Genomic DNA, 18,591 nt, shown 5'->3' on the forward strand with positions numbered 1-18,591 from the left:
TTATGATCTAAAATATTGTTTGTGTTTTCGGTTCTAGTTAGCAAACTTCAACTAACTTCAAGACTTACATTCAGGTTGATCAAAAGGGTTCTCTTCAAGTGAAAGATGTCTATTAATTGGGTGATCTGTGATCATATACAGGTGGTTTTGGCTGTAAAGTTTATCCTGCACTATTTAGGTGTTTGTATCTGTTTGGGTGCTAGCTTCTTGCTAGTTACTCTTTAATTCTATGTATTTCATTTGGCTTTTTAGAAGAGAAAAAAATCAGTACAATATCTTTTCTTTGACCATCAAAAGTCATAAAAAGAAGAATTATTTTGTCCATTTCTTTTTTTAGACAAAACTAAAAACAAATTACCAACTAAAATATCATTAAAGGCAATCAATTGTGTAAGTTGAAAGGGAAGAGAAGAAAGAATAGCCCCTCTTCACCTTTATTGCTCTTTAAAAAAAACAGGACAAATTCAGAAAATCCCAGTTGTATAACTACAAGAACAATAAACTAAGAATATTCTGAAGATAATTGAACTTGAAAACTTGCTTGCCATTTATAAATATCACCTTCTAGATCTATGCTCTGTCCTTCCTGACTTCCCACACTCCCCAAATAATAACAATCTTGCACCTCTGCGTGGCCCCACCAGGGTCCCGGGTTTCATCTGTTAAAATAAAAGGTTTCCAAAGTTTAAAGACTACTTATATCACTAAATTGTTAAATGTTAAAAGACTATTACAGTATACAGAAATACTTAAATTCTGTATTATATTTCCAAGAGAGTTATAAATTATAATACTTTACCTTTCCCCTGCGGTTACGCTTGGTTTTGTTAAAACAGAAACAACCACCGGCTCCTGATCCAGACTCGTATCCCCTATAGAGAAAAATCATATCGCTGTTTAGCAATTTTGGCATAAGATTGATGATGCAAAAGAAAACAAGGGCAAATTGCACATAAACAAATTAACTATTCAGGTCAAACTCTATATCAATGCACATTTATTTTCTCAATTAACCATTAAGGTCCTATGTTATATGTTTATGCATGACACAATTACTACATATTACTCTATAATCGCTGGCCAAAAGTGTTTCAGATCAGCAAAATCCAACCGATTTTTTTTACTAGCCGAGCCGCTCGTGAGATACCCGAGATCGACTTGTTTAAAACTCAACTCGAGCTGAGCTTAAACGAGCTCGAGCTTTTATGAAGACTCATTAAATAAACAAGCTTGATCTCGAGAATCACATATCAAGCTCCAGTTAGCTCGCAAGCCTAAACAAGCTTTTTATTTATATAATTTTTATTTAATATACTTATATAATAACTATTATTAATATAAACATAGATAAAAATAATTGAATAATACAGATTATATTTTATATAAAAATTGCAATTATAAATAATATATGTAAAAAATTATAAAATATATATATAAAATAATTAAATAATTAAAAAAACATAAACAAGCCGAGCTCGAGCTTGACAAACTACTCACGAGCAAAGCTCGAGCCCTCTTAAATTAAAACAAGCTCAGGCTCATATCAGCTCACTTACACCATACTCATTACCCAAACCGCCTCGTGATTGATATTATATCCCCTAAATAGAAACCGACCTAAAGCCAACTCTTCTAAATGTAACTTTCTTCAAAAAAAAAAAAAGGAAGATTATCAACCACTCACATGCTATCTTTGGTGTACTTGCCAACTAAATTGGCATCATGCAACAAGCTTGGTGATATAGTACCATTCTCCTTTGCAAAGGATTTCCCATCATTGATCTTCAAACGATTAAGTTCATGGGTCAACTCATCCTCCCGCTGCTGCTGTGAAGTCAACATATGGCCACCATCTTGAGGCAACACTTGATTCCTTTCGGGTTTCAACCGGTTCAACGAACCTGGAGTCCTTTTCTCCGCAGTCTGTAACCATGCAGTTTCTAATCTCTTCTCGTGTATGATTGATTCTATTCTTTGAACTGGATTCCCGCCCTTTCTACCTTTGACCAAACCATGGTCGGAAAAGTTATCGATTGGAGTCAACCCACTTGTGGGTACAACTGGATCACCCTTGTTTGTTGTGGGCCCATCATTTGATGCTAACATGATTCTAACTTCTATATTGCGACGCAAAACGATTTCAAACGAGTTTGTGATACTGCTAAGAAATCTTTCGGCTCTGCCTTTTATATCTTTATCACGGAAGACGATATAAGCAACAAGGGTATCTGCAACATGAAAATACATAAATTTGTAAAAGTACTAAATTTCATAGAGCATGTGCTCTATAGTTCATTATTACACGTCATAAATGAAACTTTAGGTATAATGTATAAACACAAGCAAAAAGGTTCCGTTAATATCAACAAGAGGTCACAAGTCAGCCAATTTACTTGTGAATGGGTAGATTGACTCAACTTTAGGTTCAATCTCGAGTGGGTCAAAAGTCACATAAAACATTTATGATGCATAAAACATCTTAGATTCTCTTATTCAAATATCAGATCATAACAGATACAATATAGTTTCGTATTCAGATATTATTTAAAATGGGTCGAAAGTCACCAAAAATATTTGTGATGCATAAAACTTCTTAGATCCTCTTATTCAAATACCAGATCATAACAGATACAATATAACTCCATATTCAGGTAATAAATTATAGCATATACAATATAATTTCCATATACATATGTAAAGAATGTGTAAAAAAAAGAAAACAGATGAAAACTTACCTTTATCTTCAGAAATAGACACAAGATTCCCGTAAGTATGTAACAGCTGCCTCAGAGTTTTAGAATGACACTTATCAATGCAACGGGTCCAGATTTCATCCAATAAGTTTGAACTAGTATTATTTCCATGTATGGCATCATCATGATGCGAAACAGACAGGCCATCATCGTTGATTAGTTGCCTCATTGGTTGCAATGCATGTTGCGGAGTGCTATGAGTAGAACTTCTATTGTTAAGAGGTTTCATAGGAGTTGACTTTTGTTTCTGGAAAGAAATGTCCTTAAAAGTAGCAGACGGATCATCATCAGTTGTTCTAGAGCTTTGTCTTCTGCTTCCGGAAGGTGTAGGGTCTGCTGACTGGACTGACCCGAGCTGTAAAAGGGTTGCTGTGAACCATGTTGACCGTTCACTAGAAACCCTTAATTGTTTCTCTGCTTCAGATAGAAGTTTCAAAGCCTGCTTCAATCTCTCAACTTCAGTTTCTGTCACTGCACATTAGTTCATAATCATTATTAGTTATACATCAGTTGTTATTTTATTTAAACTTTTGTAAACATATACTGATAAGTTAACTTGCGCTTTATTTTAATGCAAACAGATCACAGCAGTTAAATTTAGTAACTTAACGAACAGGAAACAGGTTGAGCAGTAACCCACGACACAATTAACTGTTTATAACCATCCAAATTGTCTTATATAATACTAAATTTGGATTGGGTAAGACTGAGTTATATTCTATCTCTAACGGTCAAATAAGCCAAATATCAAAATTAAAAGGTTTGCCAAATATGAAACAGATCGAATCGGATTTAAAGTACCCAAAAGGGCTATTCAAATCATTTCAACCACTTAAATCAATTTATGTAAACAAAGCATATACTATTATAGTGATATAAACATGTAATAAACATTTAACACATTTCTAATGGTGTATAATAATTCCCTAAGTTGACCTGTCACCCAAATCATTTCAACCACGTAATTCAATTCCATATGTGGTACAAAATTATAAATTAAACGCACTTACTAGTTATATTTTTCAAATAAAAAAGGTTGAAGAACTTACAACTTCTACCACAAAATAATGAATCAGCATATCTGGCTTCAACCACTTGGTATGTTCCAGCAATAATATCCATAATAAGTGTAGCCATTTGAGACATCAAAACCATAGGATCAACTCCCAAATCCATTACCTCTCTAGCTTTTTTAACTGTTTCCACGGTGTTTGATGACATCGCTAACTCCAAAAGTTCCAATAACTTCTCATCAGATACAACTCCCACCTACAGTTACCTCGAAATAATAAAAAAATTAATAAAACTGAAGCGGAACTACAATATTTAATAACTGCAAGAAACTTACAAGTTCATTCACCAAATCAGGAGTGATTCTTTTTCCTAATAAACTCAACTGATCCAACATAGTTTCTGCATCACGAAGCGAACCGTCTACATTCGAAGCTATCAAATCTAAAGCACCCGAATCAACATACAAATTCTCATCTTCTAAGATCTTCCTCAACCTGTCAACTATATCGCTATCTTTAATTTTGTTAAAAGTATACTTTTGGCACCGTGACAAAACAGCACGCGGCACATTATCAAGATCAGTAGTTATAAAAATCAACACGACATTCAGAGGTGGCTCTTCAAGAAACTTCTGGAATGCTAACCATAACTTAGAGGGTAACAAGTGACATTCATCAATAACATAAACCTCACGTTTTACAAAGGTTGATGTACACGAACCCATCTGCAGTTTCTTCATCAAAACCCGAACTTTATCAATGCCCTTCTTGCTAGAACCATCCATTTCGTTAACGACATAACTTTTGCCCGAAATAAACTCTGCACACTCTCTGCAAATCCCGCAAGGTCTCGTGTCACCGGTAGCAAGACAGTTCAAGGCTGCAGCAAAGATCCTAGCGGTCGATGTTTTCCCGGTCCCACGTGGACCTTGAAATAGATATATTGGAGCAATTCTATTCTTAACTACAGAATTCACAAGTGACTGAACAACAACATTCTGTCCAACTATATCTTCAAAGAACATTGGTTTATACTTAAAGCTAAAGCAGTTACTATTATCAAGAGATGAAGGTGAATCGACCTCTATTTCACAGTTTATAGCTACAAGCTCCAACCCTTCTTGACTTTTCTGACTTGTCGACCATCTTCTTCCGTCCAACCGACTCAAAGCTTCCAAATCAAGCTCACCATAGTTAGTTGAAAGCTCATCATCTTCTGTCCCGACAAACGAACGATCTCTGCTTTCGACCCCGTCGGTTAGCAACGGGACATGAGACGCTTTATGCGACAATCTTTTCTTGTTGTAAGTACTCGTATATGATCTATGGCGTCGCCTATGGTAATTGGTTTGAGTCCCACATAAGATACTGCTTCCCTTTCTCCTTAACGTGTCGGAAAACGATGGAGAATAACAACTGCCACAAACGCCACGTTTTGGGGTGCTTCGTTTGGAAGACGACCAGTAACAAGAAATCCCACATCCTTGACGGCCCAGGCAATCATCGTCCAATCCTTCGTCTCCGTCATTCGTTGTTGCATCCCAGGATCCAACCCAACGTTTATTGATGGAGCTAGTGGATAGAGCAGGAGTACTGTAACCGCAAGATGAATCGTCTTTCGCAGATTGTAACCTAGACAGCAAAGGGGATGTCGCCGTCCCTTTAACAAGAATATCATCTGAATTAATAATATCATAGTGATCTACTAAGCTTAAGCGTCTCTGCAATTCAAGTTTATGTGGCTTTTTGTTCATCAAGGAAGCAGGAGGCATTGTCAGATCGCCATCACTCAAGCTCTCTTCTTCATCCGCATTGCGTCTTTCACTCTCGGATCTCCAATTATACAAAAACACCTTCTGCTCCTTGAGGTGATTGTAATGGGTGGTGGTGGATGACTTATTATTCCATGAGGAAGTTGTGCCGGGATCTGGGAGCACACGGGCAATCTGATTCAACTCTTTCTTGAGATGCAGATTGCTGTAAGACATCTGAATTGACGGATGGGAATTAGGGTTTGGAGGATAATTGGGAGGGAAAAGGGGGATTTAATTGGTACTCACTCACATTGTCCTATTCAAAAAGATTTTACTTCCATCGCTTTTTGTCCCACTGTTTTTTTTTCTTTCTTCAATATTATTAATAACCCGGGGTGAAAAACATATCAACAAACAATATAAAATATTAGCAATATATTCGATCAACACAAATATTTGACATAAGTATTTTAGCTTCAAGTATTACAAAGGATGTTAAACCATGTCTATAACATAAAAAGAAAATACTTTATAAATAAACAATGCATTGAATAAGAAATAATATAACATAAATGAACCATTAAACCTGAAAAAAATAAAAAACACATATTAGGAACAAATTTTATAATATTAATTGAAAACTAAGCTTACAAATACATACAGGTTTAAACTTTATCACATTAAGTTTCCGAAAATCTCCTTATAAACAACGTTTGTAGTTTTAGTAGTAAGCTGTGATTCTTTGTCAAGTATGACTAACTTAATACCAGCTCTACTCTTCACTCTTGACAAAGCTACATAAAATCTTGTAGCAGCCAATTATATTGTTAATATGCTTAATTATATAATAAAGTCCAAATTAAAAATCTTGTAGCAGCTAATTATATTGTTAATATGCTTTTGGTGAATTGAAAATTTTTAAATATCCAAATACATGAAACATCCCAATTATAGTTAATTATATAATGTTTATAGTCAATATATAACTAATTGAATAACTTAAATTGCAGTCAAACAATATGTTGCTTTTATAAGTTAAATAGATTAAACGACACGGAACGTCTAAGATCATTTGGGATTTAGGGTTTGTATGCCAAATTTGGGGACTTGATTAGAAGTTTGATATAAAATGGCTTTAAATTATATTTATAGACTAACATTTATAAACAGATGACTTGTTACGAATTATATTAATTTAGAACTTCGTAACTATTTTAAAATATGACGACGCAATAAATAACTAACGATGCTGTTAATTTGTGATTAACGGTTTTAAATAATTTTGACACTTAAAAGTTACACAACAACAATATTAAGTTATATGAACAGAAATCAGCTTATAAACGTTTCACTTAATTTAAACGATGATTATAATAATAAGTTTTTTTGAGACCTAACGAATGGTTTAGAATAAAGAAAAAAAATAAACAAATTTTTGAAGTTTCAAACAAATCTGGATTTGTAAGTTTATCTAATATTTATTTAGTGATGATCATTGGTTTTATAATAACAATAAAGTGTTAAAATAATAATAATAATAATAATAATGTGTTAAAAGTAAAAAAAAAACTAACAAACTGCTTTTTAAGAGACTCGAACCTGAGTCTGGATCGGTTTGGAACTTTGTATGTAACCCGCAAACCAACTGGACTACAATAAGATTTTTTTTCAAGGATTGGTTCTGATTAATTATAAACACAACTTAAGTTTTATCCCCAAATCCATATAAACCCTAGAACTAAAAATCACAAATTGATCAAGTAAATACCTCTGCCAATCTAAATTGACAGCGGCTTTGTACCTGCAGATAAAACCGAACATGAATCACAATTAAATTACCCATATGTTTATTGGATTGAAGGAGATTAGCTTGGTCGAAGTACCGGAGTTAGAAGAGCTTGAGTCCGTTCGCAGAACGAAAGCTTAGAAGAAATTGAGAGGATATGCGAGTGCGAAAGGATCACGAGATGGTTCTACGATTTTATACAGAGCTAAAAGCCACGTTACAATCAGTTTGGTCAACCCACAATTTCCGCTACGTTAATTGGAGGCTTAAAACACTGAATTGAATTTCAATCATGGTGGCGAAACGCTCGGTTTGAAGTTACGAGTCAAATGGTCTCATCAATTGGCCGTTTTAAGTCTTAATTCGGTGTTAAAAACTTGCTGGAAAAGCGCCGATATGTGGCCGGACTTCTTGATTGAGATGAACGTAACAGGAGGTTTACTCCAAGTTTATTAAATTTTGCACAAAAATCCTTCAACTTTATTAGCATTTAAAACTATTATTTACAAAATTGATACTTTAACTCTCATAAAACTAAAATATAATAATAAAATATCAAACATTTATAACTTTAATAAGTTATATGAACTCGGAAATAAAAATCCAAAATGGGCCGGGTTTCGGTTTCGGAATTGGACGAATGTCACATTAGGGTTGAGAGGATGATAACAAATGGCTTCAACTAGGTATCAGGTTATCGGGTTATAGAAATAAAACGGGTCGCGTGGTTTAGATTTTGTTTATTTAAATGTTATTGTGAATATGTGGAAATTAAATTTATGGAAGGTTGATAGACATGGAAGTCTATGTGGACAACCTAGGTGAAGGACATGTGGACAAAATTGTGTTGCTTTGATATATTAGTTAGATTAGATAAGTATTTTAATTCTAACAATAATTAGAATAATTAATATCATAATTACATTAATAAGTTACAAATATATAAAAGTCAATATCATAGATTAAAATTTTATTGTGAATATGTGGAAATTAGATTTATGGAAGGTTGATGACATGAAAAACTATGTGGACAACCTAGGTGAAAGACATGTGGATAAAATTGTGTTGCTTTAATATATTAGTTAGATTATTATATTATTCACCTTTTATCACACATAACTACCTTTCCTTTTTTCAAACCAACACAATATTTTTGTTAAGGAGGAGTGTGGATATGCTACAAAACATAACAAGGTTGATGAATCCAAATGAAGATCAAAATGAAATCTTTGAACAAAACGTTTTTAACTTTTACTACTAATAGAGTTGCGCATTGCGGTGGGTAAACTCTATTTTAAATAAAATTCATATTGGAACATAGATAAGCCATGAACATGATAACGATATTGACAGTATATTTGGAATTCTTAAAAAAAGGTAAATGTAAACCGTAAACGACGTGAAATCGTGAATTAGTTTTAGTAACTTATATGTTTGTAGTTATATTAAAAGTACTGTCGAAACGTAGAAGCACGACGTAACAGCATAAAGAGAACTTAAAAGAAAATGGAAATCACTTTTTTAAAAGTGAAAAAACGAAGCTATGTGGCCCAAATCAAAAGCGGTGAGTGTTCAAACCCCGTAAGGTATATCATGTATCTGTATATATGGAGAGCACACACTTTGTTGTGGGCGTGAAATATGAACAATGCTTTCAATGCATGTGTTACATGTTATAATACTTCTTATATAGGGTTATAATGCTCCTTTTCAGCTTGCCTCGGTGTAACTGTGTGGTAAAAGTTCATAAAAATCATTACCGTTTTTAGTTTCTAATGCAGAATTTCTACTTATTTTACATAAAGATATGTTTCGTTGGGTATATGATTAAAAAAAGGCTAAAAATGATACGTATCAGATGAGTTAAACAGATTGACAATCAAACCATTATGTATCTAAATTTTTTGCAAATTGTTTCAATAAAAAAAGATGGTATATTTTTTACAATGAAATTTCCAACAGAATAAATAGTGTTTACCAAATTGTTTACAATTTATACATAGAATAAATAGTGTTACCCAAATGTATAATAATCAATTAACTATTAAATAACAAAAACATTAGTATCCAAATTCATTATTTTGGTCCAAATTTTGCCAGACCCAAAAATTCCAACTCCAAATGGTAAAATCAAAGAAATCGCATCCGAAAACTAAAACCGGAGTGTTTTAGTTCGGTTTTAGCCCAAAACCGACTCATGCACACCCTTCACATTCGTATGATTCTACACATGGTAACATATACACAAAATAAATATACCATTTGATTTGATATACAAAAAAGTGCAATGAAATTGTATATACACTCAAGAAACTAATATAGAATAATCACAAATCAGATTTTCAATTAAAGTTACGACCAACTAAGTATTAACCCCTCAAATATTAGCATAGTGGTCCTTGTTTTCGGTTCCAAACATTTCATCAGCCTTCCTTGGACTCCTATAGTAATGACAACTTATTAGATACAACATCACAAAAATGATAACATAGTAACAAATGCTTATAGAAACACACATTCTTCGTTTGTTCCTGAGGGTTGGGTACTTGAGTTCCTTCACATAGGCTAAGAATGCAGCAAACTGCTCGTATGATAATCGGCCCCTGATAAGAAACACTAATATAAGTTACAATCGTTTATGTTTCGCCTAAAATATATAAAATGCTTTATAAGGTCCGAAATCATTTTATATGAATACACTTATGTAATTTATTTTTTTCTGGATATGCAAGGTCGGCATATATTTACTTGAGTTGACTAAAAAATTTGTGCCATCCACCCGAGTCGTTCCTGAAATAAACACAAAGGAGTAGAATGTTTATGAATGTTTCGGACTGTTGGTTAACCTTCATTTTTACACTTTTATCTCTAATGGAAAAATTAGTAAATTACAAATTTATAAAATCATAAAAAAGCTTTTAAAAAGGGGGGGGGGGCTAACCGTCGGTGAACTTTTAGTAGGAAGTTCGTTTACAAATTCTTTTGTTCATGTAGTTAAATGAACGAACATGAACACATGTCTTTTTTGTTCATTTATGTTCGTGAGCAAATTCTTTTACGCTCGTTTAGTTTTGATCGTTTACGTTCATTATGTTCATTAGTTTACGTTTTGGTTAAGTTCATTTATATATTCAGTTAAACTTTGAAACCTGGTACAATTTAACCTAGCATTATTAACTTTTTAGATGTTCAGTGTTCGTTCGGTTATGTTTGTTCATCCATGTTCAGTTATTTTATTCGTTTATGTTTATAAACTGTTCGTTTGTAGAGCATAAGAAATAAGCAAGCAGAAAGAATACAAACTCCGTTCATTTAGTTGCCGGTGTTTGATTGTGTGTTATGATAATAACACAAACACATTTGGTTCGTTTAAAAACCTAACTTTAGTACCTGAAATGAAACATATGAACTCGAGCTTGCAGATGGAAAAAACAAAGTATTCACCCATCAATCCCGAGCTTGTCCTTATTGGTGATGTTGGTGCGGATAAAGTTGGTGGTGATCCAGGTGGCGTAAGCCGAGGCGCGCTCATTTGGGATGCTAACAAAAGGCTTGGTGATATACGAAGCTCGTATTAATAGGATAATAAAAAATTATGTCTTGTTTGTTCGCTCGCTTACGTTGGGTTCGTTTACATGCCTGATTGAAGTTAATTATATATATATATATATATATATATATATATAGGGTAAGGTTAAAATAAAAACCCACTAGAGTTGTGAAAACCCGTGAAAACCCTATGTAACATCGTTTTTTTTTTTGTTACATGTAATATATGTTATACCATTTAATACAAAACATCGAAACATCAAAAAAAATGTTTTGCTATTTTTTAACATTTTTTTACTAATTTTTATATATGTTTTCAGGAGAAAGAAAAAGTTATATTTATATTTACATTTTTTATTCACTTTAATTGTGGATCACAAGATTTAAACATTAATTAAAAACATGTGGTTGATAATGGATTTATAAAGTTTTCACAACTCAAGTGGGTTTTCATTTTATACTTAGCCTATATATATATATATATATATAGGGTAAGGTTAAAATGAAAACTCATTTGAGTTGTGAAAACCCGCGAAAACCCTATGTAACATCATTTTTTTTTGTTACTTGTAATATATGTTGTAACATAAATACAAAACATCGAAACATCAAAAAAAAAATGTTTTGCTATTTTTTAACATTTTTTTACTAATTTTTATATATGTTTTTAGGAGAGAGAAAATGTTATATTTATATTTACATTTTTTGTTCACTTTAATTGTGAACCACAAGATTTAAACATTAATTAAAAACATGTGGTTAAGAATAGGTTTCTAGAGTTTTTACAACTCAAGTTGGTTTTTATTTTATACTTAGCCTATGTGTGTGTGTATATATATATATATATATATTAAAAGGGTCCTGCTAGTGACACCCCACCACACCACCCTATACGCCGTGTATAGGGCTATACGCGGCGTATTAGGGTACGATTTGACGTCCTAGCCTGGCTCTGTCAAAGGGTTGTCGGATCGTACGGGCTATACGCCGCGTATAGCCCTATACGCGGCGTATTGGCTTCTGTATATTATTGGAGCCCGGCTCCCTCCCCTCCCTCTCCACCATTTCTTTTTTCCTTTATTTTTTTTTTCTTAACCCTCACCCTCTTCATTCAACCAATACCAACGACCATATATGTTTCCGGAGTCGGACAAGGAGATGCCAAACGGCTAACGGTCAGTCGGAGTTAAACCATGTATGTTTCCGGAGTCAGACGAGGAGATGCCGAACGGCGCTAACGGTCAGTCAGAGTTAAAGCAGGTTTCGTTTTATCTTTATTTTATACATGTTAGGACATAGTTGTAGATGTTAGGACAGAGATTTGGTGAATGGTTTACTTTAGAAATTTGTCTAGGCACCGACCGTTTGACGGTAACCCTAGTTCGCCGGGCCTCCTAAACTTAAAATAGATTTCCCGTATTGTTACCGTTAGCGCTAAAATTTTTATTATATTATTACTATTAAAATATTAATATTATTATTAAGATATTGTTTTTATGAAAATATTATTGTTAGTAAAATAAAATGCTATTATTGTATTTATTAAAATAGTATTATTATTATTATTAAAATAATAATATTTAAATATAAATTATTATATTTTTTTATTATTAAAATAATTATAGTAAAATACTATTAAAATATTAATTATTATATTATTATTATTTTTATTCTTAACATATAATTATTAGTATTAAAGCATTAATTTTTCTATTATTATTAGTACTAAAATATTATTATTATTAGGTACCTGATGTACGCCAGAGAGTCAGATGTCGGGGTTAGGCAGCGACGCAAGACTTTCGGAGGTACGTTTGTATAGCGTATAATATAATATAATATAATATAATGTAATATAATATAATATAATATAATATAATATAATATAATATAATATAATATAATATAATATAATATAATATAATATAATATAATATAATATAATATAATATAATATAATATAATATAATTATTCTATTATTTTATGTTATATTGTATTATGTTATATTTATGTTAGTGAGTTCATGAAAGGAATTACACGACGCATGATCTCGAGCTCGGTGCTGTGGTTTTTGCGTTAAAAATTTGGAGACATTACCTTTATGACACAAAATATGTGGTATTCACCGACCACAAAAGTCTTCAACACATTTTTGACCAAAAGGATTTAAACATGCGGCAACGTCGATGGGCTGAATTACTTAGTGATTACGACTACGAAATTCCCTACCACCCCGGTAAAGCGAATGTTGTAGCCGATGCCCTTAGCCGAAAAACACATGTGAAATCTATCTTGCTTTATAGTGCGACCGTCCAAACCGATCTCCAACTCCGAATCTTTGAAGCCCGACATGTCTCGGTCACCGAGAGTAATATGCATGACGAAATGTCTTGTGGTGCTGAGCTTCAACTCGAGACTAAGCGTGATGGTTTGTTGTACTACCTTAATCGTTTGTGGGTTCCCAATCATGACGATCTTCGTACTTTCATCATGAACGAAGCTCATAAGTCGCGATATTCTATTCATCCCGGTGCGGATAAGATGTATTTTGACTTACGGTCCATATTTTGGTGGCCCGGTATGAAGAAAGACATTGCATTGTACATCGCAAAGTGCCTTACTTGAACTAAAGTTAAGGCCGAGCATCAGCGACCATCTGGTTTACTCGTGCAAACGCAGATCCCGATTTGGAAATGGGAACATGTGACCATGGATTTCGTGTTTAAACTTCCAACCACTCAAAACCGCCACGATGGAATTTGGGTTATTGTTGACCGTTTGACTAAGTCTACGCACTTCATTTCGATCAATGAAAAATTCTCGGTTGATCAACTCGCTCAAATCTATGTTCAGCGTATCGTGTGTCTTCATGGTGTACCTTTGCGTATTATTTCCGATCGTGATAGTCGTTTTACTTCTCACTTTTGGTCATCTTTGCAAACCGCGTTGGGAACTCGTTTGGACCTTAGCACCGCCTATCATCCTCAAACCGATGGGCAATCCGAGCGGACGATTCAAACGCTTGAGGATATGCTTAGGTCTTGTGTTTTGGATTTTGGTGGAAAATGGGATTCTCATCTTCATCTAATTGAGTTCTCCTACATTAACAGTTTTCATACGAGCATCGGTATGGCTCCATTCGAAGCACTCTATGGTCGTAAGTGTCGTTCTCCGATTGTTGGAATGAGATTGGTGAAACCCAAATCACCGGTCCCGAACTTGTCCAAGAGACCACCGATCGAATTACGCAAATTCGACAAAATCTATTAGCCGCTCGTAGTCGTCAAAAGAGCTACGCGGATAATCGTCGACGACCTCTCGAGTTCAACTTTGGTGATCGTGTTCTTCTCAAGGTATCTCCTTGGAAGGGTGTCGTTCATTTCGGTAATAAAGGTAAACTATCTCCTTGATATGTTGGACCTTTCAAAATCATCAATCATGCTGGTAGAGTGGCCTATACTCTTGAACTTCAGCAAGAACTCACGAATGTTCATCCAACGTTTCATGTGTCGAACCTTAAGAAATGCTTAGCCGAGGAAAATCTCCACATACCACTTGACGAAGTGCGCATCGATGAATCTATGCACTTTGTTGAGAAACCGGTGGAAATCATGGACCGCATGGACAAAGAGACCAAACGTAGCCGTATAACTTTGGTAAAGGTTCGTTGGGAATCTAAACGAGGCGTTGAATTCACTTGGGAGCGGGAAGACCAAATGTGAATTAAGTATCCCCATTTGTTTGATACGGATTCTTTAACCTAATTTCGGGACGAAATTTTCAAAAGTAGGGAATGTTGTGACATTCGTCAATTTTCGATTCGTGTTTGGATTGTAAACCCGACCCGTTGGGTCGTTTTGATGTATTAAATATATTTTAATAAAGTGATTCCCGACATTTAATGTTCATTATTCGTTGTTCGTTGTTATTTAAATGTTTATAAATTCTCAAACCTTAACGTTAATCGAGCCGCGCGAGTAAAACGCGTAAATTATCCAAAACCGAAGACTTTATAATTTAACTATAAAGTTTGGGCAAAAAGTGTAAACTCTAAATACTTATTACAGCTTAAATTATATTAAACTTCATTTAAAATGTTTATGAAACTGTAGGGTCCAAAGTGTAAATAATATTTAAATTATATTATTAAATTAATATAACCCAAACCCTACCCGTCCCCTCTCCTTCCTGCCCCGTTTTTCCGGCCGGCCACCGGTGGCGGCGCCGGAAAATCTCAAACAGCCTCTAAACCCTAAAATTTGACCCGAAAATGTTGTTTAACGCGTTGTATCATCAATATTACACGGTAATCAGCCTATTAATTACCTCATAACAAACTTATTCGCGAATCAAATCCCACAACACTCGCCGGATTTTACAGGAATCAAAATTAAAGCATTTAACGTGTATACACTCCAGTAGTAGTATAAATAGGACCTTACACAACCTTTACAACTCGCTCATACTTCTCTTTCTTTCTAAATCACTCTATAATTATCATAATTGTTCTTCAAAGCTTCGGATCCGGCATCGTCGCGTTCTTCACCAAATCACAACATCTAAAGGTAATTGATATATGTTTTTTAATGTCGTTACACCAATAAACAAAACCCCTAAACTTACTGAAACAAACATAGAACAGAAACCCCAATTGATAAAATTAGGTTTTATGTTCTTGATAAAGGAAGAAGATGAATTTTCATTATTATATATATATATATATATATATATATATATATATATATGATGTTTTTCAAGTGTAAAACGAATTTGATATGCAGCTCAACTGGTCAAGACTGTTACGTTGTGTCCAACAGACCCGGGTTCGAAACCCGGGTCAAGCGTGTTTGTTTTTTTTAAACTATTACTATTATTATTATTAATACCATATAACTATAAAACTTATAATATATATACAATATTAATCAAGTATTTAACAGATGTTCCACCTAGACCAGTTGGTAACACTCCGAGTTGCTATTGCCAAGACCCGGGTTCGAAACCCCGAGTCAGAACTTTTTTTTTTGGTTATATATATGTCTTTATTAATTATTATTTATTAATTTACTCTAATCATTTAAAAATCAAAATAAATTTATAAAACCCTTTTTAAATTAAATAAAAATTATGTAAACTAACTATAAAATATATCTCACCATTTTACGCATAAAATATCAAGTTTTTCGTTTTCGTAAATCATTATTAAAAATCGTTTACTTATCATAACGTAAACTTTAATTTACTAAAAAATCGTTTCGTTAAAGCAATAATTATATTTTCGACTTGTAAACAATAGTTCAAATATTTGAATGTTTAAACTTCATATCCTCGCCGTTAAAATACTTAAAATCATATTAATAACCGATTCCCGTTAAAACATAAATAATAATTTAATAATCTAAGAGACATAAGATTCGTAATAAAATTATAAAATAATAACTAAATTCTAAAAATTATTCGTGCAATTAATCAACTTTAAAATCACGTTAGAATAGCCGTTAAAAGTCGTGTTTATTCTTATTTATAGTTCGTACGGATTGACCGCTTCGGTTTCCTTTGACGCCTTCAAGTTATTCTTATTCCTTTTTCACTTCAATTACTAAGGTGAGTTTTTCACCACCCCTTTTTAATGTTTTAATGTTTTGGGGTAGCATATGTATCTTTATAAAAATTTAAGTATTACTTCTTCTATTACAAAACTACAATTCGTATATGGACTTGTGTGTTACTTGTATTACTTGCACGAATATTACTTGCACGTTGGGAAGCCTCATTAAGTATGATCATACGCCTCCCTTTGCACTCCAGTCCATTTGTATCGAGTGGAAAAGGGCCTCATTATCCAAGTACGTTGGTTGTTACCAATTGGAAAGGACCTTACTTGCGCGATTATCCAAGTACGTTGGTTGTACCAACTGGAAAGGACTTACTTGCTCGTTTACCACATGTCTATGAATTGTATGGTTTTTATGTACGTATTTTAACTGTGGAAACTCAATATCTATATTTATAGCTGACCATATTTTATACATATGTTACAGGTACCGTGATTAGAGGATGAAGGACTATAAGGTACTTAGAATACCTAGGTTATTTAATAAACGAGACATTTGTTTTGATTATTGTTTATCTTTGATTTAAATTCGTATTGTTTACTTGATTGAACTTGTGTACTTGGCTATTTAATGAATTAATGTTATTATGGTCACTTAATAGTGCCACGTGTGTTTGAGCAATTTGTACGTCACACTCGGGCGTTTCTGCTTAAGCCGGGGTTTTACACTCGGATCCGCGGTATCCGCTAACGGCAGCGAGAACGGGAACCCCTACTTTGGAGAGATGGGTGGAAATTCGGTCATTGCTCCAGCATAACGAGCACCAGATTCAGATATTAGTTCGGACTTAGCTGAACCCGTTGACACGTATGCAGACGTGGATTTAGGGTTCGGTGTTGACACGGATATTAACACGGTTGTTTACAACATTGGTTGACAGGTTTGCATAATACACAATGAAAGCACAAACTCAAACAACAATCCATACAATAGCAATTGTCTTCGTTATTTTTCTCTTCTTCTTGTTTGACTGGTCGTTGAAGAGAATTGCTATTGTATGGATTGTTTTTTGAGTTTGTGCTTTCATTGTGTATTATGCAAGCGTGTTAATATCAGCTTCAACACCGAGCCTAAATCAACGTCAGCATACGTGTCAACCGGTTCAGGTAAGTCCGGGTTAATATCTCAGTCTGGTGCACGTTAAGCTGGAGCAATGACCGAATTTCCACTTATCTATCTAAAGTATGGGCTCACGTTCTCACTGCCGTTAACGGATACCGCGGATCCAAGAGGCTCAAACTCATCAAACTAGTGTCTCAATCTACTGATGGTTATGTAGGCGCAATGAATTCTTATACCGCACATCTACTATATATGAATACGTATATATATATACGCCGATAATTCTTTAATATACGTAACATGACCAACTTAGAATACCCACAACTAAAAATAAAACTAATAACAAACCTAAGCTTAAGCTTAGTGACGACTGATATGTGTTTGAGTGAACACAACTACGGTTGCCGGTGGTGGCCGAAAGTCAAGACCGTTGGAGTTTGAAGATATCGAAGATGCAGATTTGAGATGCCGATACCGAGAGCATCCAAGAAAGTGTTCATTTGGCACTGCCGGTTTTTCCCAAGGTAATCACCGTAACTGATTCAAGATGTGCATAACGATATCAGCCAATAAATTGAAGGGTCGTTTTGCAATGTCAATTTTCCCATAGAAGCCCTGCTACCGAACACGCTTTGCCGAATTGTGAATAATAATATATTATTCATAAATAAAATAATATTAATAATAATAATTATAAATAACAATAAATAACAAAAAAAAAGAAAAGAAAAAAAAACAAAAAACATAACAAGACAAGCTGGTTGGTTTTTCTAGAAAAGCTCCCCTATACGCCGCATATAGGCCTATACGCGACGTATTATTTTGATTCCAACCTGCACTGCAAAAGCTGGGCAAGGTTGTCAACTCATACCTTAAACGCTACGTATAGGCCTATAAGTGGCGTATTGCTTTTGCTGAATTATTGGAGCCCGGCTCCCCTCCCTTCCCTCCTTTGCTTTCTTTATTATAAATGGAGACGTTGTATCTCTCAACGTTCAACAAAAAAAACAACACAACATTTGTACTATATATACCCAAAATGTCTTGGTTTAAAATTT

At 33.8% G+C, this 18,591-nt stretch overlaps 1 protein-coding gene across 1 annotated transcript; it reads right to left on the minus strand.

Annotated features, from left to right (window-relative positions):
• Positions 1-452: 452 nt before the first annotated feature.
• LOC143603434 (protein STICHEL-like) lies at positions 453-5,754 on the minus strand. Its single transcript, XM_077080220.1, has 6 exons — positions 4,102-5,754; positions 3,803-4,022; positions 2,736-3,224; positions 1,685-2,228; positions 800-872; positions 453-659 (listed from the first exon to the last, which is right to left on the minus strand). Exons 1-6 carry the CDS (start codon positions 5,752-5,754, stop codon positions 558-560), a joined length of 3,081 nt encoding a protein of 1,026 aa, XP_076936335.1. The 3' UTR covers positions 453-557.
• Positions 5,755-18,591: the final 12,837 nt, after the last annotated feature.

Source organism: Bidens hawaiensis, unplaced genomic scaffold (assembly GCF_021521415.1).
Source record: "Bidens hawaiensis isolate Kalapana, Puna unplaced genomic scaffold, B.hawaiensis_p1.1 tig00061629_1, whole genome shotgun sequence".
NCBI lineage: Eukaryota > Viridiplantae > Streptophyta > Magnoliopsida > Asterales > Asteraceae > Bidens > Bidens hawaiensis.

Excerpts from the sequence above, each read along its gene's own strand:
- LOC143603434 (XM_077080220.1), bottom strand. The coding sequence starts at position 5,754 with ATGTCTTACAGCAATCTGCATCTCAAGAAAGAGTTGAATCAGATTGCC. Across the intron at positions 3,225-3,802 it reads ATTATTTTGTGGTAGAAGTT|TGACAGAAACTGAAGTTGAG; the intron begins GTAAGTTCTTCA and ends ACTAATGTGCAG. Across the intron at positions 873-1,684 it reads AAGTACACCAAAGATAGCAT|GGGATACGAGTCTGGATCAG; the intron begins GTGAGTGGTTGA and ends TTTTCTCTATAG.